This window comes from Lemur catta, chromosome 17, assembly GCF_020740605.2.
Source record: "Lemur catta isolate mLemCat1 chromosome 17, mLemCat1.pri, whole genome shotgun sequence".
NCBI lineage: Eukaryota > Metazoa > Chordata > Mammalia > Primates > Lemuridae > Lemur > Lemur catta.
The window spans coordinates 20,115,866-20,142,405 of record NC_059144.1 but is presented as its reverse complement, the minus strand read 5'-3'; the positions used below and the strand labels follow the sequence as shown (position 1 = coordinate 20,142,405).

The 26,540-nt window shown below is 51.4% G+C and overlaps 1 protein-coding gene across 1 annotated transcript in view; it reads left to right on the top strand.

Annotated features, from left to right (window-relative positions):
• ARHGAP40 (Rho GTPase activating protein 40) overlaps positions 1-26,540 on the top strand; it is a 35,940-nt gene that overhangs the window by 6,165 nt on the left and 3,235 nt on the right. The window contains exons 2-12 of the mRNA XM_045528585.1: positions 9,747-9,937; positions 12,958-13,178; positions 13,801-13,876; positions 14,322-14,473; positions 16,847-17,012; positions 18,724-18,815; positions 19,256-19,333; positions 19,711-19,870; positions 22,369-22,451; positions 23,993-24,199; positions 25,975-26,115. Of these exons, the coding sequence (XP_045384541.1) occupies positions 9,747-9,937; positions 12,958-13,178; positions 13,801-13,876; positions 14,322-14,473; positions 16,847-17,012; positions 18,724-18,815; positions 19,256-19,333; positions 19,711-19,870; positions 22,369-22,451; positions 23,993-24,199; positions 25,975-26,115 (1,567 nt within the window). The remainder of the gene's footprint in view (positions 1-9,746; positions 9,938-12,957; positions 13,179-13,800; positions 13,877-14,321; positions 14,474-16,846; positions 17,013-18,723; positions 18,816-19,255; positions 19,334-19,710; positions 19,871-22,368; positions 22,452-23,992; positions 24,200-25,974; positions 26,116-26,540) is intronic.

Here is a 26,540-nt window from a genome sequence, read left to right as displayed (position 1 = left end):
TTGCATTCCTAACAGGTTCCCAGGTGAGGCTGATACCACAGGTCTGGGGCCCACACTTTGAGGACCACTGGGTTAGATCACCCACTCATTTATCCCTCAAACATTTACCGCTATCTGCTCTGTTTGGGGAACTATGCTCATAGAATGATAAATAAGAATGTTTCTGGCCTCAAAGAGATCCCAGTCTAAAGGAGAAAGTAAACAGGCAATTACTATGGAGGGCGATAAGTTCTAGAACATTGATGAACCCAAGGCCTTTAGGAGGGCTGCAGGGAAGGCTTCCTGGAGGAGGTGATGCTTGAGCTGAGTCCCCAAGTAGGCACTGAGCAGCCCAAGGATGGGAAGGAGAAGGGTGTTTCTGGCAGTAGCTGCCATCTGGGCAAAGCTCCAAGGCAAGACGGAGCCTAGTGCCTCCGGGAAGTTTAAGTAGCTCACACTGGCTGGAGCAGAGAGTGGGACAGAGGAGCGATGAAATGGGAGTCTGGTTTCAAGTTCTGAGCCTGTTTCCAACCCCAGGGCCTGGACACCTGACCTTGGGGTGACAATATGGCTCTGAAGCCCTTGAGAGCCCAATGGAAGAGTAGGAGATGAAAACCCCTCTGTGAAGATCCATGCAGCAAAGAAAGGGTTAATGAGGCCATTCCTCACCCCTAGGCCAGCCACCATGGCAGCCAGCTAGGCGCTCTTCCATCTGGTCTTTTCTGAAGGCTTTAAACCAGGGGTTCTTCATCTGGGGTTCAAGGATGGACCTTCAGAGTTCCAAGAAGGCTAAAATTATTTGCTAAATGTTATGCATGTATGAGTGTGTGCAGTTTTCTAGAGGGAGGGTCCACAATATTTACAAGATTTTTAAAGCTCTCAGCTCTCCCCTATCCGCCCCAAAACAGTTAAGAATGAGTGACAGACCAGGTGCTGTAAACTCCAGTGCCCGCAAGGGTCAGCTGTGTACCCTCGGGGAGCAATGCAGCCAAGCGTAACCTGTCAGGGTGTGGCAAGGACCCGGGTGGAACGGAGGCCACTGAACCTATTTAAAAGCTTTAATCATAACATTTTATTTAACATATAATCAATATAAAACATTATTAATAAGAAATTTTATGTTTTTAAATACCAAGTCTTCAAACTCCAGTGTGTATTTTTCATTTAAATTTTTATCAGAAATCCTCCATGTGTATTTAGGTTTCATAACGTTTACACTTGGAAAAGTAGATTTGCATACCCAAGTTGTTCTAAACATATTTAGATGTTTTCTAGTAACTGAAACAAGTAACCAGCTTTAAATTTAAATTAATTAAAATTAAATAAAATTTGAAATTCAGTTCCTCCACTCACACTAACCACATTTAAAGTGCTTAGGTGGCTGGTGGCCACCACAGTGGCCGGCACAGTTCCATAGGTTGCCCAGCACATAAGGTGACAATCTGATTGAGTGACTCAGGAGAGGACAAGCAAGTATGACTTTGCTCAAAGGAAGGATCAGTTCGAAACTTTCAGGGTTTATCTGGCAGGCACCACAGGGCTGCACCATAGCCTGGAAGCCCATTTTAAGGGGCAGCCACCAGCTGGCTTCAGCCAGGTGTTGTCACTTAGAGACAGAGACCCAGGATTATCATTTCCACTGATTATTTTCTCCCAGAGAAATTGGAACTAGAGGATTTCTTAATCTAAAACCTCTTGTTTTCAAACGATGACAAGCTATTTAAAAAGTGTTAAAATCCAGGCCAGGTGGGGTGGCTCACACCTGTAATCCTAGCACTCTGGGAGGCCGAGGCAGGTGGATTACTTGAGGTCAGGAGTTTGAGACCAGCCCGAGCAAGACCCTGTCTCTACACAAAAAAAAAAAAAAAAAATAGAAAAAATTAGCCGGGCATCATGGTGTGCACCTCTAGTCCCAGGTACTCAAGATGTTGGGGCAGGAGGATCGCTTGAGCCCAGGAGTTTGAGGCTGCAGTGAGCTATGATGACGCCACTGTACTCTAGCTGGGCTACAGAGTGAGACCTTGTCTCCAAAAAAAAAAGTCTTAAAACCCAGTTTGCTATTTCAAGTGGAGCTCGGTAGATCCTGATCTTCTGGTTGGGAATATTTGTCTTCTCAGAAGAGAGGTCACGGGCAGCACCTTAATCTCCCCCAGCCATCTCAAAAATGCAGGCTGCTCCTCCCCGCGGTGCTATGTGAGAATTTTGATGCAATCCGTCTGTCCCCATCCCACTCTTGAAACCAGTGCAATTCTCCCAACCCCAGCAGCATGACGACGTTCCTGGCAGGGCTTCTCCACCCTGGCTGTGCAATGGAATCAGCCAGACAGCTCCAAACAGCTCCAAACACCCATCCCAGCGGTTTTGGTGTCATTGGTCTGGGGCATTGCCTGGGCACTGGGGCCTGGCCAAGCTGCCTGGGGATCCCAGGTGCAGAACCACTGGTCCCTGGGCCTGCTCTCCATGCCTAGGATGCGGCTCCAGCGTGTCTCCTGTTTCTCTGGTTCTTGCCCACCTTGGACGGCTGAAGGCAGCACTCACAGCTATGCCCTTCCCTGCCTCCCAGCCCAGCCTCAGGAAGCTAAATTATATTGATTATACTGCAGAGTGTTTTTATTCTTGTCTGTAACCAATATAGCTATGCTTTTAAGTTCCACAACCCGGAGATCAGCTCTAACAAAATTAATATGTGAAAGAGATACGGAGAGCATCGTTTAATAATTCAAAGAAGGGGCACACTGGCTACAATGAGCCTACGTTGTTTTCACGGGAAAGTTGTAGCCTTGACAGGGGTTTTAGGAGCTCAGTGAAGATGATACTCCAAAATGTAAATGTAAGATTTGCCTTTTATAATGTCTCATTCCTGCCTGCCCCTACTCTGTCCCCAGAGGGATTGCTTCATAGATGTCAGTGTTGCTGGGTACTGAGGTTCAGGTCGTACTCTTCATAAGGGTGTTATATCCAAAGCGGCACCGTTCACATCATGGTCATATACTAAGTTATATGTGAGTACACGGGTGGGTATGGAGAATCCAGACCTCCTGACAAGTCCGGAAGCAGCAGAGGAGGGACCCTTTTCATAAGCCTGCCTCGGCACGCATGGCTGTGTACACGCTCACGGGAGAGTTTGGACCCACACGTTCCCTGGCCGTGCCCTGCAACTGCCTTTCAACCTCTGCTCTAAGAGGCCCGATTTCTGACTCAGAACTGGATGTGTCACTTTATTTGGGGTTTGGAGATAGGGTGGGACATGGAGTGTGTGCACCAGGCGTGTGCACCTGATATCTGGGAATGTGTGTGAGCAGAAGAGAGTGGGCTCACTGCTCCTCTGGCAGAGCTGTTGGGGTTATTCGATAGTGCACAAACTGTCTCAGTCAGCTAGCGCTGTGTGACAAATGATCCCACACTCAGCAGCCACCATTTATTAAAGCAAGTCACGTATCCATGTTCACGCGTCTGAAGCTTGGCTGGGGGTTAGCTGGTCTGGCCTGGGCTCTGCCGGGTGGCTCCATGTCAAGCCATAGGGCTGGCTGGACTTCCTCCTCCCTGCCTGTCGGGCTCTGGTCTGTGCCACACGTGTCCATGCTGGGACCCAGGCTGCAGCTACCAGGGATGGCTCTTCTCATGGTGGTGATAGAGGTGTGGGAGGTCCAGCCTCACTGCACGGCTCATTGCATGCTTGGGCTTGCTGAGAGCAAAGGAGTATGACACCCCACACGGCCACTCCCCTGTGGCGGCCACCTCTGGCAACCAACTCACCCCCGTTGCTCCCTACTTCCTCTTCGCCCCCAGCTTCTCACCTTCCCCTGGACTCCCCACTTAGCAAAGTAGAGCTTGGCATCGCCCCAGCAGGGACTGCCTGTGGCTCCATTGGGTCCGTCTCAATCCATCATGCTACAACGCATCATTATCCAGCTATAATTACGAGACAAGGATGTCTTCAGAAGAGTCAAGCAGCCCTGTGGCTCACCTGACAGGGAGAGGAACCTCAGCAGATAAGAGACAGAGCTGGGGCCACATCCAGGCTGCTGGTGTTCCTTCTCCAACCATACGCTGCATTCAGCCAGTGAAAGAAACGAAAAGTCGCAGGGGTGACTTTGAGGAAAAATAGTTGTCCAAGGGGCTTATTGCATAGTGGTTGAGAACATGGGCTGCAGAGCCAGACTTCTGGGTTCAAAGCCCAGTCCTGCCGTTTACTAATCAGGTAACCTTGGACAAGTTCTTTTATCTTTCTGTGCCTCTGTTTTCTCATCTATAAAATGGGATAATAATAATAGGAAGTTGTGAGGAGTCAATGAATTAATCCATGCAAAGCAGTGGTTCTCAACCAGGGCAATATCGTTCCCAGGGAACATTTGGCAATGTCTGGAGACATTTTTGGTTGTCATGACCGAGAGGGATGCTTTTGGCTTCTAGGGGGTGGAGGCCAGGGGTGCTCCTAAACATGCTACAATGACAGGACAGCTCCCACAGCAAAGAGTCACCTGCCTGAAATGCTGTCAGTGCCGAGGTTGAGGAACCTCAGTGTAGCGTTCAGAGCAGTGCCTGGCACATGGCAAACGTTCATGCCTGTTGGTTATGATACTCAACGCCAGCTCACTCCGGCGCCTGTGCTGGGGTCACTTGTCACCATGAGCTTGTGACTAGAGCCTTTTCCTTCACTCACTCCAGCCTCTCGTATTTATGATGAGAATGATGAGGATGCTGCTAATTCTAATTATTATTGTTATTATTAGTAGATTATGATCGTTCCCGTTTCTTGGGCACCTCGTATAAGCCCAATATTTTGCCAGCCATCTCACTGACAATTCTTCCGGTCCTCACCGTCAGAGGAGTCTGATTAGCCCTGACCTTGCGGGCAAAACTGAGGCCCAGAGAGGTGAAACATCTCACCAAGACTGTGAGGAGTCCGGACTGAGCTCAGCTTGCTGATCTCTGGAGTGTCTTCACGGAGCCACTGCCCTGGGCTCAGTATTTCATCGGAGGGCAAGGGCAGGCACTCTGACAGGACGCGAGGGCTGCCCCAGAGCTCTGTTGCCACTTTTGGGGGAAGCTCCTGGCACCCTCCCAGGCCGGCTGAGCTGGCCCTGGCTGGCTGCCCCAGAGGAGGCCCAGCCACGCCTCTACCGGCTCATCCCGAAGTTCCGCATTCTCGGTCCCTCCCTCATGCTGGCTTTGGCTTCTCTGAGCTGGCTGCCGGCTCTCAGCCTTGCATGGTATCTGCAGCCCTGCCCTCCGGCTGAGGACTTTGCCCCACTGTCATCTGATCCTTGGTGCCTGCTGTGACCTCTTGGGCAAGGGTCTCACCAAGATCATTTTGCGAAGCCCCCATCTCTACCACTGTCTTCCCATTTTACAGTTATGGAAACTGAGGCCCAGAGAGGAAAAGGGATGTGTCCACAGTCACACAGAGTGTGAGTGGGGGCAGCTTGGACTGGGGCAGAGGACTTCCAGAGCGCTGCCTCCTTCCCCAGGCCACGTGGAGGGAAAGCTCGTGAGTGTGGAGAGAAAGGCTTCGCATTCAGGAAGCTCCAAGCAGCCATGAGGGCTTCGGCCACCTGACTCGCTGGGGGACGTCTTTCCTCCACAGGCTGGGCTCACAGGCCTCTGGCCGCGCTCTCTGCAGGACAGGAACTAGAGGCCACTCACCAGCTGGGCAGTCTTGGTGAGTCAGTTGTCCTGTCTGAATCTCAGGTGGGAAGAGTCCAGAAGCAGCACATAGTAACATTTATCAAACTGACATTTATTGAGAACTTCCTGTTCCAAGCACCTTTCTAGGAACTGGCCACAGTAGGGGCTGAATAAATATTCGCCGAATGAATTGGCTCTCGAACTACCCTACCCTGCCATGTGAAGTTTCTGGTAGCTTCATATGAAGATGGGGAAGTTGAGGTTCAGCCAGGTCTGGGAGTTCCCCAGGGTGACTTCACTAATAAACAAACCTGGGGTTCAAATTCAGGCCGTCTGACGCTAGAGCCAAAGTTCTTGACTTCTGAACTTACGGATCTGGTTATCCATTGCTTAGCGGCATATAATAACCACCATTTTATTCTGCTCGGGGGTTCCGTGGGTCAGGAATTGGGACCGGTCTTTACTCCATGATGTCTGGGGCCTCCGCTGGGAAGACTGAACGGTGGGAGGTGATTCATGCTGGGGACGGGAATCATCTGGAAGCTTCTCCACTCTCATGTCTGACGCTCTGCTGAAATGACTCAAGCGTTAGGTTCAGCTCCAGCTGTTGACTGAAGCACCGGCGTTCGTGACCTTGCACTTGGCCTGGGCTTCTCAACGTAGCAACCAGGCTCCGAGAGGAGCAAGCAGACAGCGAGGGGCCTGGCGGCATCTGCTCCGTCTTTACCGCCAGACTCAGAAGTCTCATAACGTGACTTTTGCCGTGTTCTGTCGGTTGAAGCAGTCACAGGCCATTCAGATTCAAGGGGAGGGGACCCAGATCCCGCCATTTATTTCTATAAATAAATGAATGAGAATTATGCAAAACCAAAAGCAGAGACCCGATCCGGGTTGGGGATCAGAAAAGGCGTGTTTGAGGAAGTGACCTTGAGGCTGGGACCTGAAGGGCAGTTGGCAGACAAGGGAAGGACATTCCAGGCAGAGGGAAGAAGGAGGGATTGGAAACGAGGCTAGAAGTGCAGGCAGGTCGGGGCCCAAAGCCATCATAGGGCGTTTGGATTTTACCCCCATGGTCCTGGGACACACTGAGGATTCTAAGAGGAGACTGATAGGCCAACTTTGTGAGCCTGGAGGATCTTTCCAAACCAGAGATAGCTAGAAGAAACGCAGGAAGCTGGTGATGAGGTTGTGGGCAGGGGGAGAGGTGCCGCTGGCTTGGACCAGGGTGGTGGCCATGGGAACAGACGAAGCAGTGGATACAAGTCGTATGAAGGGAGGAATTTATTAGTCGTTAACGGGATGTGGTGTCAGAAGTGGCTCTTGGAGTGCTTGACGGTGCCACCTGATGAGACAGGGAACTCCAAGAGGGGTGCAGGGTCTACGGTAGGGAAGACCGTGTGTTCAGGTCACTTCATTTACACCTGGGGCCTCCCCAAGTCATCTAGCGGCACAGCGGTTAAGAGCCCTGGTGCTGGCGCTTGCAACCGGGTTCAAATCCTTTCTGCTACTTGCCAACTGGACAAGTCTGGGTGGGTGCCCTAACCCTGCTGAGTTTCTTTATCTGTAATTTGAGGACAATAGCACCCCCACATGGGGGTTGATGTGAATAGCAAACTGATGCTTGGATGTGTCTGCTGTTGGAGGTGTGGTCAGTGCTCAGTAAATGTTTAAAAACCAAATTACAGGCCAGGTGCAGTGGCTCACGCCTGTAATTCTATCACTCTGGGAGGCCGAGGTGGGTGGATCACTCGAGGTCAGGAGTTCGAGACCAGCCTGAGCAATAGCGAGACCCCCATCTCTACTAAAAATAGAAAGAAATGACCTGGACAGCTAAAATTATATATATAGAAAAAAAATTAGCTGGGCATGGTGGCGCACGCCTGTAGTCCAGCTACTCGGGAGGCTGAGGCAGGAGGATTGCTTAAGCCCAGGAGTTTGAGGTTGCTGTGAGCTGGGCTGATGCCACGGCACCCTAGCCCATGCAACAGAGTGAGACTCCTTCTCAAAAAAAAAAACCAAATTACAACTGGAGACGACTGTGCTGTACACTTAGGATTGTGCACTTTGCTGCATGCACCGTACATCAACAACGCACTGGAAACAAAACAAACTGAAAAATCGGCTGTGTTTGTGAGTCTCAGAACAAATTTTGTGGATGTGCTGAACACCCGTTGTTGTCTTCCTAAGAGGAAGACTCGTGGCCGCCCTGCAGAATGTGTTGCTGGAACAATTACACCTTTAGAACTGCGGGTGTTTTATTTCATTTCTGTTCTTTCCCGGGCCCCTCTCTGACCTCCTCAGAATGTCGTTCCAAAGAAGTGATTGTTCCCCCCTCGCTGCTTAGCTATCAAGTGGTGACAGAGTTGATGACTTTTGTTTGGGTTTAGTCGCCGCAATTTTCAAATTGTCACAAAAACACACAGATGCTGGTAATTTCCAAGCGAATAGCAAAGCAACCGGAGAAACAGAGCTGTGCCCCAGCATGGGGCACCAAACAGATTCCCAGGAGGCACTGACAAGCCATTTTCTCAAAAAGCATAAATAGAGCGGAACAGCCAATTTTATAATTAGCTGGGACTTGGTCTCCAGCGAAGCTTCTGCTCAGTGAAAATGGCTGTTGCCAGGAGAGTGTCCCCTGTCCCCTCCTTCGGGCACTAGCAGGCTGGAGGATTCTTTGCTTTACCACATTTGCATATGTTTCAGGATGACACAGGCTACTTAATGGCTCGGCGTTGAGCTCCGTGTGTGGGCAGGACACTCGGAAGGAAGGCATGAGGCAGGGTCCGTGGGTGGAGTACCAGCAGGACAGGCTATGTGCAAAAAGAACAGGGGGCTACTTATTCGAAATTATCAAGAATTTCAACTGGTGACAGCAGAGCACTAAAGCAAGCTCGGGCCCCTTCTAAACACGGGGCTCTGTGTGACTGCCCAGGTCACATACCCCTGAAGCTGGCCCCGGGTCCTGAACCACACCTCCAGAACTTAGGGGGCCATCAGTGGGTGGGGTCTCAGGCTCAGGGCAAATTACAGCTTCTGGGACTCCAGGACTTGGGATCCCATAGGAGGGAGGACAGGCAGGCAGCAAGAGTAAAGCCAACACAAACAAACAAACACACATCCAATACAACGATCCTTCTTCAAAGACAATTTGGCAAGAAGTGTCAACATTTCACAAACGCTTTGATTCCGCAGTTCTACTTTTGGCACTCTCTTTATCTGTGCACCAAGGTGCAAGGTAACAAATACTAGAATGTTTCTTGCAGTATTATTCTGGGATTATTTGATTGCGTGGAGTGGAAATTCATTCAGTGTAGCTTGGGAAAAGAGGGGGTTAAAGGGAAGGGTGCAGGAGTCTGAGCCCCAGGTGTAAACCACATAGCCTGGGACATGAGAGGCTGCACCTGGGACCTGGAAAATAAGGCTGCCATCCCTGCCATCTCTCCGAGGCTGCAGAGAGTCCCCTCTGCTTCTCTTGGAAGACGGGCCACTCCAGCCCCACCATCTCCACATGGCTTCCCAGTTCTCGCACCTGACACCAACCCCCTCAAGCCCTTGGCCCAACACCTTGAGGGGATCAGATGCGGTTCGTGATGGAGAAGCAAATCCATGGTCCAGTTCTTGCTCTGTTCAGATCTAGCTGGGGGAGGGGAGGGGACAAGTCGATACTATGTTACAATTGGGAAAACCAGGGCTGTAGCTGTCAGATTCACAGAGAAGTGGGGTGGAGCCGGGGAAGGAGATAAAAGACATTTCAGGTAAAAATTCAGTGAGATTAGTGAAGTGCTGTCCTGTCATTTCCCCACCTGTTCTGGGGTTTAATTCTCTCTTACGATTGTAGACTCCACCATGTACATCCAAGATTGTCCTTGCCCGAGAAGGCCGAGATGAGCAACGCAGTCTGGCCCTGCTCTGTCCTCTGCAGCATCGCTGGTTCCCAAGGACCCTGAAGGGGTGATGGGTAACCGGTCGATTTGCTGACACTAGCCATGTGTCTGTCACCCCTGAAAAACTTGCTCGGGAAGCCTGCCCGGCTCCCAGAGGCCCCAGGCTGATTCATGGAAAACCTCAAAGCCTTGGGACAGATGCCATCATGAACAGAGCTTTGCCTGACTTCCCTGCACCCTCTCTGCTTGCTACAGCTCTGGCCCCTCCTTGGGCCGAATGAATCAGCTTCCCCAGAAGAGTCCCCTGCGACCACGCCCTGCCGGCTGCTCCCCGCTGTCGTCTGCGGAGAGCTTGTCCATGGATGGCTTTTGGGTGGAGGTGGAGCGGATCCAACAGAGGGATGAGCTGAGAGAGGAGGACAGCAGTGACGGCCACCTCCCAGAGGGTGAGGGACCCTGCTGGGGCCTGCAGGGTGGCTGGGAGGGCCTCAATCCAGGCTGGAAAATGTGAGCGGATCCAGACATGAACCAGAACATGAAAGAGTTTTTTTTCTGCTGCCTGGACTGTTGCAGTAGCCTCTTTGCTGGGCTTCACTCTCGCTCCCTACCTCCTGTCCTCTGTGCCACCGTCGAAATGATCGTTCAATAATGTAAATGAGATTATGTCCCTCCTTAGATTAAGGTATGCAGGACATATTTGTTGACTGCTTATTATTTGCTTGGCACTGTCTAGGCACTGGGGGTGCAGCAGTGAACACAAAACACAGTCTCTCTGGTGGAGCTGACGTTCTAGGGGGATTCTAAGTCCTATGCTGGAAACCTCAAATCTCTCCCCATTTCCCTCAAAGTTATAAACAATCATATCCCCCCCATTATCTATTACTGTGTAATAAACCACCCCAAACTTAGCAGTGTAAAGGAACAATAACCAATTGTTATTGCTTATTATCATATCTCACCGTTTTGGGGGTTGACTGGGCTCAGCCAGGCGGTTCTCGTTCAGGGTCCCTGACACGGTTACAGTCAAATGGTGGCTGGAGTTGGGGTCATCTCAAAGGACTTCTCACTCATGTGTCTGGTGGTGGATGTGACCATCATCAGCTGGGCCTCCCCTGGGACTGTCGTCTGGAATACATACACGTGGCCTCTGCATGTGACCTGGGCTTCCTCATGGCATGGTGGCTGGGTTCCAAGCACAGGAGTCCTGGGAGAGCCAGGTAGAAGCTGCCTTACTGCTTATGACCCCACTTTGGAAGAAAGACAGCATCGCTTCTGCTGCGTTCTGTGGCTCTCTGTGCAGCCCGTATTCAAGGTGATGGGAATGAGGCTTCACCTCTCAGTAGGGTGGGAGTCAAAGAATTTGCGGACATGTAGTCAAACCATCACATTATAGCTCACCAGGCTTTACAGAATCGGCCCCCCGCCTCATCTCCTGCCCCTGGGCTGGCTGTCACTCAGCTCTGTGGGGCTCCTTGCTGAGCCTGTATCATAGAAGCACATGCCTGCCTCGGGTCCTGTGTCCTCACTGTTCCCTCTGCCTGGAATGCTCTTCTCCTGGTATCCAGGTGGCTTGTTCTCTCCAATCAGGACTGGGCTCCGATGTCACCAGTTTCCCTGGTGACATATAAAATAGCACTGCCTGTCCCATGACCCTTAGCCCCTGCCCTACTTTCTACATCGTTACAGCAATTATCACTACCTGACATTACCCAGTGTCACTTAATTTTGCATTTGCCTGTGTCCCCCACTAGAATGTAATGTCCACGAGGCCAGAGGCATGGTCAGCCCTTTTCACTGCTGTGTCCTCAGTGCCCAGGGCAGAGCCCAGCGCATCCCCGCCCTCCAGCCGTTCTTGTTCAGCAAACTGGGGAGTGAAAGGGCTCCACGTGGAAGCCTTCTCGGTTTGGTGTAGAATTCAGCTGGGCCTGGGCTCTGGTTGACAAAGCCCTTAGTTGACAAAACAGATCACATGGGAGACGCAGACCTAAGGGCCTAGTGGTCAAGTGCAGTGTCTCCAGGTGTGGAATGTAAATATTCATAAATCCCTGGGGACACAAGTGGTGGTTTTAGGAGAAGCCCTGCACTAGAGGTCTCCCGTGTGGCCTGTCTGGCGTCATGACGTGGCCAGCAATCTAATTTCAAACAAAGCAGAGGGACTGGAGTCAGAGAGGATAAGGGAGAAGGCTTTTCGGACAATATAAACATGGGAGCTTTTTTAGACTCGCAGGGCAGAGGGAGCCTCTGTGTGGCGCGGAGACAAGAAGGCTAAGACATTCATTTTCCCATTAACTTCTACTCACGGCAGGTGACGTTGGATGCTCTATTTATGATGAGGGTGTTGTTTCCTTTTAAGAAGAGATCCATTTAAGTAAACAATATGGCCCATGATTAGGGAAAAATATTTGGTAAAATAATTTTACAGGGATAATTAGAGACAGACAAAAATTACAAACGTGGCAGATGAATGTCTGTAGTTCAGGACACACTGGCTTATTAAAAGGATCCTGTACAAATTTTAAAAAAAGTCCTGCCTACGCTAGAATCAGCGCCTCCCCCAGCCAGCGCAGGGTGGGGTGGATCCACAGCACGGCGGCTGCCCCAGAGGTATTTGTTCTGGTTCCCAAGTGTGGGGAAAACGTTGAGGAGATACTTCCACGTCTGGCTCATTTGCACGACCCAGGCTGCCATAAAAGCATTTGAGATTTTTCATTTGAAATTTTTTAACCATCAGTGCCTTGTGTGCTAACTTGGCCAGTGCGGGGTATGGCTGAATACACCCCACTCATCCTCTCGAGCATGTGCTCAGCTTCTTCCACAAGCGCTTGTCCATTTCCCCCGTAATAGAGCCAGTGTTTCTCAGGCGTGATCTGAAGACCCCACTGCACTACAGTAATCTGGGAGGACATTCCCAGTGCAGAGTCTCGGGCCCTGGGCCTGAACTCCTGGAGATGGGTCCTGGGGTCCTGTCATCTCAACATGCCCCTACCGTTTGGATTAATGGTTTTGCTATAGGACCATGGCAGTTTCCTTGCAAAGCACAGAGAGGGACTATTCCAACATACCTAACATCTTGAATACAGGGGACTTCCCAAGGGGACACCAACTGCTTGCCTGCACGGCTGGGCCCACCCATGCGACCTTGTGGTCTCTGCTAGATTTGGGAGGAGAAGTGAGTTCATTGCTACATACCTTTCTTCAGCTGGCTCTGTTTCCAAGGAATTGCAATGTTATAGGTTTAAATCCATATACTGGCTACTGCCATTAATACTTTCCCCCCAGTTCTCAAATGCCTGCTTAGATCTTCTCCCCGTGAAGAGTTTGGTTGGTGTTAATGGCTCTCACGATCAGATATGTGGAAGCTCCTGTGCCCGGGTGAGCGTGTGCTTCCGTGTGGGGCCTTGGTCAGTGTGTGTGGCTGAACACAGAGCTGCGTGTGTTCATCTGGGTCTTCTCCCTCTGTTGGCAGAAGGGGAAGCTGAATCCCAGTGGCTGCAGGACACAGGCCTGTCGGGTCTCCTTGGTGGCCTGGACTTGGACAGCGATCATCGGGAGCTCCTGTCCACCCTGACACAAACCCAGGTGGCCGCTGTGTGCCGCCGGCTGGACATCTATACCCGCTCAGCCCGAAGACGACACAAGGCACCTATCAGAGATGTCAGGGACATCTTTGGGGTCTTTAATTCAGGGGTAAGTGACATAGGGCTCGTTGCAGGCCCTGTCTGACAGGGATCTCTGTAATGCCATCACAGCCTGAGACATGAAGTGATTCTGCTGCAGGGCTGTGTTGGGGTGTGTGCATGTGTATGTGTGCACGTGTGTATGTGTGTATTTAGAGCATGTGGGCTTGCACACGTGTGTCTCCCTGCATGCCACTATGTCCCTGTGTTGCATGTAGGTCTTTGCCTGCTGTGCATGCCACTGTGTATATGCCTGTTGCCACCGTGTGTCCTTGGGTGGGCCTGAAAGCTTAGGTTCTCTCTCTATAATTATTATCAGTACAATTATAATACCTTTTTATTGTCGGATGTATATCCTGCTGACACTTGAAGCCTGACATCTTTCTTGGAATAGATTTAAAGTGGCATAACACAGTGCTTAAAACTCTAGGCACTGGGGCCAGACAGACCTGGGCCCCGTGTCCACTCCCCAGTTAGCAGCTGTGGGATCTCGGGCAAGTAACTTGGCATCTCTGAGCTTCAGCTGCTCCATCTGTGAAGAAGCGGGTGTGGATGGCTCCTGTCTCCCAGGGTTGTGTGGGTATCATCTGCTTCCCACATGACTCACGGGGCACTGTCTGTAATTTGCGTAGGGAGTGTCTTCAGAGAATGGGGACTCAGGTGTGAAATGGACCCAGCTCAGTTGCGGGGCTTCCAAGTCTCCTCCAGGTAAGGGGCCTTCGTTCTCCAGGGCCCTGGGAATCCTCTGGGCTGCACAGGGTGCTGCTTTGTGAAGAGAACATGCACAGCTCTGAGCACTTCCCTCTTCCTGTTGGCTCCTTGCCTTCCCGGCTGGAGGGGAAAAAGGAGGATCCCTGAGGAGACAAGTTGGGCCCTTAAGTGGGCTATTGTCATGAGGCCCATGGGCCTTAGCCCGAAAATCACTTCCTGGGCTGTTGGCCTTGGCTAGGAAATCACTTTCTGGGTGATGAGCCTTGGCTAGGAAATCACTTCCTGGGCAATAGGCCTGAACCCTAAGTCTAATGATTTGATCCTGGGGCTTTGAACTTGAACCTGGAAAATCACTTCTTGGGGCCCAGGGCCTGAGTCCTGCACCTAAGAACTTGCTTCCTGGCAGCCAGTCCTCAGCGCCTCTCTGTTTTGTTTCCCACAGCAGCAGCAGAGCCCGGGAGGCCACAGGAGCAGGCTGGGCAGGAAGAAGCCTTCGACATGGACTCTGCCTACTCGGAACAAGCTGCAGCACTCCTGCGGAGGGCCAAGCCAGCCTTGGGTGGCACCCCTGCCTGCGGCAAGGGTTCCCTGCCGGTGAGGACGCTGCCCAGAGGGCCGGTGGCCAGGCCTGGTCCTTAGCACCAGCACATCCTGCCCTGCCCTCCTCACACCGTCCCTGCTGCCAGGCGTGGAGTGGGAAAGTTGTTGAATCATTCATTTATTTAATTCATACCACCAGTATTTACTGAGTGACTGCTGGGTGTCCGGGACTGGGGCGCAGGGGGCTTACCGTCTAGCAGTGCTCCCAGTGTTTTCACTGATGCTGTTTGCTTTGCTTTCATCCTTAGAAAGTCCTTTCTCATCCAGCAAACAGATAACTGTCCATCAACATGTGTTTTTTAGCTTTTTTTATGTATTTATTTTAGAAGTCAGTTTGAAACCTAAATCTAGCCTTTTATTTTAAATTAATGATGGTGCCTGGTATGAGAGAGAGAAGGATTGTTTTCTTTTTTTTCCCAAATGTTCAATTGTCCCAGCACAGTTCCTTCCAAATTTGGCTGTAATCATTGATACTTCGTGTTTTCAGATTGAAGCCGTAAATCATGGTAAAGTGTGCAGAGATTTACCGTGCACAGCTTGATGTGTGTACCTGTGTAACTACCACACAAACAATCAACATATAGAAACTTCCTCCCCTTGACCCCGACGGCTCCCCCATGCCCCCCCAGCTCAGCCCTCTCCCCATAGGGTAAACACTATGCTGACTTGTCTCGTGGAGTGCATAGTACGGTCCTGCTCTTACTAAAGGAAGAGTTTCTTCACTGACCACAATGTGATGTGGTTGGATGGTCCTGGTACCATTTTGCTGAGGGATGCCCTGGCCCCAGGCATTGTCTCCAAGGCTCCCCATGCACTGACTTGTTTCCTCACCTTGTCCTTGGAGATGGGTGCTGTTATTGCTCCCCCACTTTAGGATAGAAAAAAGAGAAATGGAGCTCAGTGAGGAGAAGTGACTGAGCTGGCACCAAGGCCAGGACTGGAAACCACTGGAACCTGACCCCAGAGCCTTTTCCAACTGACCCCCACGCTCCACTGCTTAGGAAGTTTGCCCACTCCCTGCAATGACCTCTATTCCAATGTTAAAGTACTTTCACTCATTCAAATGGAACGTTATTTTTTAAGATAAACTTTTATTTTGAAATAATTTTACACTCACAAGAAGTTGCAAAAATAGTACAAAAGTGCCCATGTCCTCTATACCTCATTTCTCCAACCATAGTACATCAAATAAAATTTTTGAATAATAAGTTTCTATTGCTAAAGCATCAGAGATAATTAGTATTCAACATTATCCTGTCTTCCTTGGAGATTTTCTCTATTAAATTATGAATCATGATGGTAATTAATAATGCTAATGATATCACATATTGATCTTTTCCCACAGACCAGGCATTATGCCAAGTACTGTACACACACGATTTCATTTCATTCAGTTATGTTGGTAGTAATTGTCTGTGTAAACAAACTAAAACAAAGTAATTGTGAATAATTACTGAGTACTCACGATGTGTCAGGCATTATGCTTTATTAATATATGCCTTATTGGATTTAATCTCCCCAACAGTCCAGTGAAGTAGATACTGTTTTTAGTTCCATTTTGCAGATGAGAAAAATCAACACAGAGACAGGTAGAATTATTTGCTGGAACTCACAGGTTAAGTCAGGGATTTGAACCCAGGAAGTGGGACTCTATAGCCCATGCATCAAGCACCAGGCTGTATTATAACCATAACGTTATTAAATACAACCAAAGCACGCTTCCCTCCCCTTTGAGCACTCAAATGGTGGCTCTGGGGAGTCATCGGGTCAAGCCCTCCAGGCAACACTGGACAAATCTGTCCCTCTTGCTGGCTGGTCCCGCCTTTGGCTGCAGCAATGCCTGGCGCTGCCTGCAGCTCCCGCGCGTGGCCTCTAGATGGCGCGGGCGAACATCGTTTATTTCTGTGCGTGGCGCGGCCGAGGGTGAGGGACGGAGGACAAGAATAGGAGCGATGATAAGGGGCCCCTGGGTGATTTCCCTTCCCCAGGCCCTCTCGTGGGAACGCAGGTAGTAGGAACAGCTTCCACTTCCTGGGTCCTGGCTGTGCACTTGCACTGTGCTGACACTTTATGCCCATTAGCTTGTCTTAGTCTCGCAAAACCTGACGAGGTAGTCCCCGTGTGATGGTGCCAGGCGGGGAATCAGAGGCTCAGAGTGTCGCCGGCTAGTACGAGGTGGCGCTTGGACGTGAATCTAGGACGGAGCCCTGCGCCCGCTCTTACCCGCTCCGCTCCCCTGCGCAGATGCCCGGAAGGGGTGGGGGACAAGGTGCATATCGGACCCGGACGTGCCAGCCGCTCGGTGGCTTCTCCTGCCGAGCTCCTCATCGTTCAGGGCTTGACAAATTGCTTTACTTCGCTCTCTAGAAGTTCCAAATCCACAAAGGCAGACTTGGCGTGACGAGGATAGGAGACTTGTCCCTGCAGGATATGAAGAAGGTCCCTCCTCTGGCCCTCATAGAGCTGACGGCGCTCTGTGACGTCCTCGGCTTGGACCTGAAGAGGAGCAAGGCCGGGAAGGGGAAAGCGGCGGGTGAGCCATCCCAGGGCCGGGAAAACCCTGTGACTAACGTCCTAGCTTCCTCACCCGGGGAACCGCGGGACTCTCCCACCAAGACATGCTGCTGTATTTCTTCTGGTTATGCTACTTTTTTTTCTGCATATGAAAACAATTCCTGCTCATTGTGGGAAATCTGGGAAATGGAGTAAAATACAAAAAGGAAAAATACAATTCAGATATTATATAAGCACTGTTAACTTTTAGTGTATTATCTGTGTGTGTGTGTGTGTGTGTGTGTGTATCCTTTTTCACTTAATACTATAGAATTTTGGGCATTTCCCAGTTATTGCATCATTCAGTGATTGCCACAATAATGCTGCATAACAAACAGCCCCCAAACTCTTTCTCTTGCTCACATGTTTGTGGGCAAACTGGGGGTGGTTTGGCTGATATAATAGGCTGGGCTTGGCTCCAAGCTGTTGGCTGGGTCTAGGTGGGCCTCACGGGTCTCCCATCCTCCTGGCCCCAGCAGGCCATCTGGAGCATGTCCTCATGCTGATGGCAGAGGCACAGAGGGTAAACCCACCACACACAATGCATCTTAAGCCTCTGCCTGCACACATAGCTTACCATGCCATGGGTCCAAGCTAGTCACACGGCCGAGCCCAACGCAAGGGGTGAGAAAGTACCCTCTGCCTCTCAAATGGGAAAAATTGCAAATTCACATGGAAAAGGGTGTGGATACAAGGGGTGGGAGTGGTGAATTTGGAATAATAGTATCATTTAGCATAACTATTCAACATTCTTTGAAAACATGATTTTTAATCACTGTGCTATTTTCCTCCTTAAGGATATATCCTAATATATTTCACCATTTTCCTAACAGTGAGCATTTATTATGCCCATATTTTTCCTATTATAAAACACAATCACAATTGCTGTACATATAACTTTGATTTTTAATTTTTTTTTTTTTTTTGTAGAGACAGGGTCTTGTTCTTGCTCAGGCTGGTCTTGAACTCCTGAGCTCAAGCGATCCTCCCACCTCAGCCTCCCAGAGTGCTAGGATTACAGGCATGAGCCACCATGCCTGGCCTAAACTTTGAATGCATCTTAGATTATTTTAGAATATACTTATGAATTAAGTTCTTGATACATACTGCCCTTCAATAGTATACGAAAGCGTTCATCTCACTGCATCATGGTCAACATTACACATTGCAATTTTTTGTTTGTTTCTCTAAAGAGGATGATTATATAAGAAAGCCCAGAGGGAGGGGTGTAGCAGAGGTAGGGTGGGTGGTGAAGGAAGAAAGAAGGAAGTTGTAGAGGAGATGTGGAAGGAGAAGTTTTCCCAAGAAGACTTCGAGCCAGGATGGTTGAGGAAGATCCAGGAAATACATTTCTTAGGAACTCAGCCCACCCCTACAGAGATAGCCCCTCCACCCCAGACTGCTGTCACATATTGTGCCCGGTACTCCCTGGAGCAGTAGCACATTTCAATACCTCTTTGTCCAGCCGAGATTTTCGGCTCTGTAAGGTATCTAACGTTTTCATTATTGCTGAGGCCAACGCTCTGCTCAAGAGCTGTGGGGAAGTCTGGGTTCAGCCATTCTCTAGAGAGCTCAGTCCTTTCACAGGGAAAGGGGTCCGATTCTAGTCGCCCAGGAGATCTTGCAGGTTGGAGCCCAGCTGTCGTTCCAGGAAGTGAAATTGCACTTTCTGCTCTTCTGACTTCCTGCAGAAACTCGCCTCTTCGGTGTGCCCCTCGACAGCCTGCTAGAAGCTGACCACAAAGTCCGGCCCAGTGCACAGGTCCCGCTTGTCCTTCAAGCAGTAAGTTGTCCCCTGCTTGGGCTTATTTAACCCTTCAGAGGCCGGCTCTGGGCTCCATTTTGGGGAGATGTCCAGCATAGGGATGAGAGTGTGGGCTTTGGAATCAGGCAGACCCGGGTCCAAATTCTGGCTCTGGCACCTGCTAGCTCCAACACCTGGGGTGGGTTTTTGAACTTCCATGAGCCTCTCTTTCAACAACTTCTGTAAAATGGGATTATAATAACACTATCCCCCTCTGATTAATGATTAAATGAGAAAAATGTATATGAAGCTCTCAGATTGTCTGGCTTGTGGAAGTGGTTAAGAAAAGGATTACTATTTGGGGGCAACCTTGCCGCTGGTACTCTCCTCTTCCTGGTTTTCATGGGAGATAAACACATCAGTTTGAAGCCCACTTTTCAGCGCCTGCTGGTTTAAAGATTGGTTTTGTTCTCTGATAGCTGCTGTCCTGTTTGGAAAAGAGAGGGCTAGACACAGAAGGCATCCTCAGGGTGCCTGGATCCCAGGCCAGGGTCAAGGTAATGGTTTGGCTTCCCCCACTTCACCCTCGCTGCACCTTGCAGTTCCCCATGTGTGTGTTAAGCCGGGAGAGAATCCAGTTCCTGGCTTCTTAGCGTTCTGTCCTTGGTCTCTGGTGGGTCGTGGGATTCCGTGGCACGTTTGTATGGTGTCTGAGAGCGTGGACCCTGGAGTCAGACTGATAATATCTATTGAGTGGGCCCCTGTGCTGGGTGACTCACATGTACGAGGCCATTTAATCCTCACATCTGCCCCACAAGGGAGGTGCTATTGCAGTCCCCGCTTTGCGGAGGAGGAAACAGGCTCAGAGAAGTGGTAGAGCAACTTCTACTGGAACATTGTGCCAACTGCATATTCACACCCCTCCTTCCTGTAGGGGCTGGAACAAAGGCTGGAGAGAGACTTCTACACTGGCCTTTTTAGCTGGGATGAGGTTCATCACAACGATGCATCCGATTTGCTCAAAAGGTTCATCCGGAAGCTGCCAGCGCCTCTGCTCACCGCCGAGTACCTCCCGGCCTTCGCGGTGGTGCCCAGTGAGTGTGCCCCGAGCCCTTCGCTGTGAGAGAAGGACAGTTTGATGTCGCTGGCCTTGGTTGCAAAGGGGAAGTGGTGTGAAGGCAGGACTCCCTGTTCCCAGGAATGCCTGTTCCTGTGACCTCGAGCTGATGCTGGAAGAAGCATGTGTGAGCATGTGTGCCCAATGAGTGTGCATATGCATGTGCACGTATGTCATGTGTGTGTTATGAGCGCATGCACAAGTGCACATATGTGTGTGATGTGACGGGGAGAAGAGGAGGCCACGGTCCCTATTAGTCCTTGCATGGACCAGTGCACTAGTTTCCTTCACTTCTTTTTTTATTGTTATTTTAACAGATTTAAGGCACACAAGTTGAATTCTGTTACGTGTATAAATTGTATAGTGGTTTCTTTGCTTCTTGACATCCATAGAATTGAGCTTATGAGGTTCATCTAACTGTGTATCTGTGGACACACGTGTGGTTCATGTCCGTCTATGAGCACGTCTGTAGATCAGCATGTAATACACAGAGCCCTCTCTATGTTTTTTGTTTTGAGACAGGGTCTCGCTCTGTTGCCTGGGCTAGAGTGCAGTGGCATGATCATAGCTCACAGCAACCTCAAACTCCTGGGATCAAATGATCCTCCTGCCTCAATCTCCTGAGTAGCTGGGACTACAAGTGCCCGCCACCACACACAGCTAATTTTTCTATTTTTTGTAGACACAGGGTCCTGCTATGTTGCTCAGGCTGGTCTCCAACTCCTGACCTCAATTGATCTTCCCTCCTCGGCCTCCCAAGGTGCTGGGATTTTAGGCATGAGCCACTGTGCCGGTCCCCTCTCTGTCTATATCCTGCATGTGTATGTTCCTGTCTGAACTTCTTCACAATTCACAGCATGCAAACACAATCACTTCTATTTTTCTCAAAAGAATAAAGCAACCTGCCTGAGATCCCACTTGCGACCTCGAGGATTTCTCTCTCTCTCTGTCTCTCACTCTCTCTCTCCCCCTCATCCTCCTCTGGATTCTCTAAAAAGCTTCAGGGCTCAGGCAGTCTGATTTCTACCCCTAAGCCAGGGGCAGGGACCTGAGAGGTCCTCTCTGGCGTTTGCGTCTCACAACCTAGTTTAAAACGTAAATCAGGCTGGGTGTGGTGGTGTGCACTTGTAGTCCCAGCACTTTGGGGGGCTAAAGTGGGAGGATCGCCTGAGGCCAGGAGTTTGAGATCAGCCTGAGCAACATAGCAAGATACTGTCTCTAAAAATAAAATTTCAATATTAACCAGTCATGGTGGTGCATGTCTGTAGTCCTAGGTACTCAGGAGGCTGAGGCAGGAGGATCACTTGAGCCTCAGAGTTCAAGGCTGCAATGAGCTATGATGATGCCACTGCACTTCTTCAGCCTGGGTGACAGAGCAAGATGTAGTCTCCGAAAAAAGAAAAGAAAAGAAAACCCCATAAACCAGATCGTGTTCCATGTCCTTGTGCTGCTTCACACCTTCCACAACACTCTTGTAATAAGGTCTCCTCACGGGGCCTTTCTCTGACCCATCTCCTCCTGTCCCCCCTCCCCACGTCCACCAGGTTGGCCTGCGTTGGTGTTCCTCTTCCCTTTCCTGGTCGGGGCCTCTGCCTTGCTCTTGTTTCTCGCTAGAACCCCCCAATTTGGCGGCTTCTTGCTGCTCAAATGTCAGCCCAGCGTCAGCACCTTGGAGAGGCCTTCCCTGGCCCTACCTGCCCCCGCGCTGCCCAGCCTGTGTAATGACGGACTGATGTCTGTCATTACTGTTTTATTTTCTCCGTAAGAGGAATCCGTGTCTGGAGATATTTAGTTATTTCTTTGCTTGGTTATTGTCTGTCCCTCCCCTGAAACATAAGCCCCATGAATCTGTAATCCTGTTTGCTTCCTTCTTTCTCTACTGTGTCCCAGGTTCCTGGACTGGAGCGTGACACCTAATAGGTACTTGATAGATTTTGTGGAGAAGTGAGTGAATGAATGAATGAATGAATGAATGCCACACGATCCTAGGGACGAAGTGCTGGGCGCTCAGCCTCTCTGTCCCCCATGCAGCGATTCCCCAGCTTCCAGCTAGCCCTCGGCTGCTGGGTCTGGTCTGGCTCTGATGAACTCTCTCTTTGAGTTCTATAACTGCCACCCTCTCTTCTCCCTGGGATCCTGACCCAGGTTCGGGGCAGCTTTTCCTTCTCATCCTCCATGACACAAAGGGTTTCATTAAACCTTCTGTCCAGGACAGTTGAGCCATCCATTTCCCCTCAGACTGTGTATCTAGGCGTGTGTGTGCGTATGTGTGTGCATTTACTTTTTATTCACAGAGTATGGTGAGTGAGCCTCTGAGCTGACATTAGACCAGGAAACAGTTCCACCCTTTATGAGAAAGGGTTCCTGGCTGTCCCTGGGCTCTCCAGCTCTGGAATCTCCCCAAGAAGAGGCCAGACCAAGGGAGGGATACTCCCTGGGCCTCCCCTGGAGACTGAGGCCTCCTCCCTCCCGCAGACATCCCGGACCTAAAGCAGCGTCTGCAGGCCCTCCACTTGCTCATCCTCCTCCTCCCGGAACCCAACAGGAATGCCTTGAAGGTAAAGTGACCCGAGTGGCCTACGCTTTGTCATCTCAGCCTGCAAACACACCAATGGCTTCAAATGTGCTTATTCATTCATTTGTCCATTCAACAACCATGCCAGGTGCTGGGGGGCAGTGATGACCCATGCAGACTTTTCCTGGGACTTTTTCCTAAAAAAAGCAGATGAGTCCTGAAAGGGGGTGGTCCCAGCCAGAGTGGGCACTGCAGAACCTCAGTTCTACGTGGTGCTGGCAGGTGTTATGGGTGAAGGGCTCTGTGTCCAAATAAGATGAGTAAACACGAAGTTAATGAAACAAAGGATAATTTTCCTGCAGGACTTCTCAGAGCCTTTGATATGCCAGGGCTTTGTGAATCTCCAAGTGGAATTAGAGCACTTTCCAAACTCAGTTGATCATGGACGTCTTTTGCTGTGGAAAGCACTGCATGGCACTGGTGTTCTTTGAGAAACCAGTTTGGGAAGGAATCCCTTAGGGAATCTCCTCTGTGACATATGGGAGTGTGTGCTCAGGGCTGAGGGCTGGGGAGCAGCCTTGGCTTAGCTCCCTGTGACCTCCTGACTGTGCTTGGGTCAGACTCAAGATGTGCATCTAGGGTGAGCCTGGGAGGGGGCCCAGTGTCTTCCTCTTTGAATTTCTGTTTCCTTTTTAGTAAACTGAGGATAATAATAGCCTCTTGTCTGATTGTTTTGGAAATTATAAGAGCTAACACATGAGAGATCGTGGAGTAGATGTGGTACTTTGCAGATGCTCAATATGTCCCTTTCCTTCCTTCCTCTCTCCTTCCCTCCCTCCCTCCTTCCCTCCACCCCTTTCTTCCGTCCATTCTGCCTTTCTTCATCTCTTCTTCATCCATCTTTCTTCTTTCCTCCATTCATCCACCCTCACCCATCCATCCATCCATTCATATTTCTTCTTTTCTTTCTTCCATCCCTCCCTCCCTCCTTCCATCCATTCATCCTTACTGGCTATGTAGCCCTTGGCACATTCTCCAAGCCAGCTTCCTGCTCTATAAAATGGGTACAATAATAAAGCCTACCTTGTAGAGTTGTGAGGATTAAAGGAGACGATAAATGCATGCAAGGTACTACCAACTAAAGGGCCAGGGACAAAAGAATCCTTAGTAAATGGCAGCCACTACCATCCTCCTCCTTTCTCCCCAGTGGCCCTGCTTCCCTATTCTGTCAGGTGCATTTTGGGCAGAGCCAGACTCCAGAAAGAAGAAGCTGTCCTGGGGCTCCCCAGGAAAAGGCCTGTGGCTCTTTTCTACCTGGAAGTTGAATTCAGACCCAGATGTCTCGTTAACCTCCAAGGGAGCAGGGAAGGGAAAGAGTTTTGGTCACATTTTGCAGAGCAGGAGACTGAGACACGGAGAGGTCACAGAGTGGGCCGCTGGCAAAGTGGAACTGAAACCCCCTTTCCTGCCCTCCCAGCCCCTGCTCCTTCCTAGTGTCCCCACGTCATGCGTCAGGATGTTCTGGGGAAGGTGGGAGCCACCAGGGGTGTGCTAGGATTTGAGAGAGGCTGCGCCCTTCCCTAGGCACTCCTGGAATTCCTCAGGAAGGTGGTGGCCCGGGAACAGCACAACAAGATGACCCTGTGGAATGTTTCCACGGTGATGGCCCCTAATCTCTTCCTGCACCAAGGGCGGTCGCCCAAGCTGCCCAAGGGCCAGGAGAAGCGCCTGGCAGAGGGGGCGGCGGAGGTGGTGCAGCTGATGGTGCACTACCAGGACCTGCTGTGGACGGTGAGTGCTGCCGGCCCCGGGGGACGGGGGAGGGGTTGGCCACCGGGCAGCATGGATGGGCCCTGGCCCTGCTCTGGGAGCCGCTGCCTGCTGCCCTTGCCCTCCAGGACTGTGGGCACCATCCTTTCCAATCCCTCATGGATCTCCTCCAGGACCTTTGTTGGTCTCTATGCACAGGCCAGTGTTTCCTCCCTCCCCTGCCTTAGTGTCAGAAAAGAGGGGTCTACGCCTTCTGTCTCCACTGCCACGCCTGTCGATTTGTGGCCATCTGGTCTAGGCCAGGTTGCGGGTGTCCCCTGAGCTCCCACAGAGAATTCCACACAGCGTTGGTGATGCTGAGAAAGCCCCGCCCCTGAGGCTCAGGAACACAGGACCTGCCTAAGAACCCCCGGCCCTCCGCCCCCACCATGGGCTTTGCCCTGCAAAACAGGCAACGGCAAGGGGAGAGGCAAGAGCAGGGAGACAGCTCTGTGGAGTCAGCATGCAGGTGTGCTGAAGGCCAAGGGTGGGGCAGCAGCACTGAGGAGACCCCTCCGGCACTCCAGATGCCCATGAATGCAAAGCAGCGACATCTGCCACTGCCAATCAGGCCACTTCCTCACTCGGTCTGTAGCCTCTTTCCCTCCAGCTGCCCATTCATCCTTCCAATGAGTCTCCCATCCATCGGCCCACCTACCCACTCACCCACCTGTTCATCCCTCCACCCACCACCCTCCGCCTACCCTTCTCTCTATCCATAAAGCCATTAGGTTAGATTTCTTACTCTGGAAACCAGCAAGTGAAGCCCCCTCTGACTGTTCCCAGTGTCTCCCCAACCCCACCCAGCTGGCTCTCCAAACTCACTTGTACTTCACACCCCTGAGTCCTTGCCTATGCGGTTCACTCTACCGGGAGTTGCCTTCACTTTCTTTTTCACTGGGCAGAAGCCTGGAACCCTCTGCTCGTTCTTCAAGACCTAGTTCAAGAGTCAGCTCTTTTGAAAGCCCCTGCCCCTCCCCATAAGCCCGGACACCCCATAGTTCCTTTCTTCTCTGCGCTCAGCCCTCCGAGATGATGTCACTACCCAAACACATTGGATTACATAATATCTTTTTATTGGAAGGAATTTTTAAAATTCCAGAAACTCCTAAATCCCTTCCTGTTATAAAAGCTTCAGACAACATAGATGTAGATAAAGTGAAATGGGAGAACCCCCCGCCCACGCCCCTGGCGCTCCTCAATACGTAGCATCTCAGTCAGGCTGCACACACAGCAAAGAGAGGGGCCAGAATCCACCCCGGTTCTGTCAGACCCCGGGAAGCGTGTGTTGTCGTCAGGGTCCCTGGAGCCTGGATTCTCTGACTGTGACCGCTGGGTTGGGATTGGACAGAGGCGTGGGTTGATCTGGAGGTCTCTGAAGGGACCCCCCCCCAGTGTGGACTGTCTGGGGGTTCTCAGAGCAGGAGCCCACTCCAGGTGTGTTTTGGGGGACACCTTGCTTGAGTGTGCCGATGAGCAGCCGTCCTTAGCAAATGCAAGACCCTCCATACTGCATCGAGACCTGTCACCAAGCCTCAGTGTGGGCTCTATTCTCAGGGGCTGCGACTCCAGGGGCCTCTTTAGGGGCTCAGTGCCCCCTCCTCCCACCAAACTCGTGCTTCAGTCCCAAGTTCAACAGACAGGTGTTTGCAAGCCCTGTGCGGGATGCTGGGGCAGGGACGAGGCCTCGGTGACCCTGGAGGGGCTCTGCCTCGCCCCGCAGCAGCCCCTGCGAAGACTTGATTCTTTCTGGCCAGGTCGCCTCTTTCTTGGTGGCCCAGGTGCGAAAGCTGAACGACAGCAGCAGCCGGCGCCCCCAGCTCTGCGATGGGGGCCTCAAGACCTGGCTGCGGAGGATCCACGCAGACAGGGACAAGACGGGGGACGGCCCGGAGGCGGTGAGTGCCCCACGGCCGGCGGACGGAGAAAGGGAGGGGGGCGCAGCCCGGCTGCCGGGAACGGCCGAGTGGGGCCACCGGGGGGCGCCCGGGCGCCGCCGCAGCGAGCGAGGAGGCGGGACTCGGTGCGGAGGGACGCGCTGGGGAAGGGGAGCCGCGGTGGCCAGGGCGCTTCTCCTGGGAGCCTTCTCCCCAGCCCCATTTTTAGGCAGCCCCCTGTGCGCCTGGCCGAGGGTTGGGAAAGTGGGGTCGCTCTGTGGGGTGCAGGGTGGTTGGGGCTGGCAGCGGGGAGAAGCAGGGAAGCCCCTTCCAAGATACTGAGTGTTCCTGGGGAGAGTCCTGAACACGTTCGTCACCAAAGCCCAGAGCAGAGAACGTGCCCAGCGTGCGGTCTGCACTGCCCCTCCATGTGTGTGCGGCGGGTC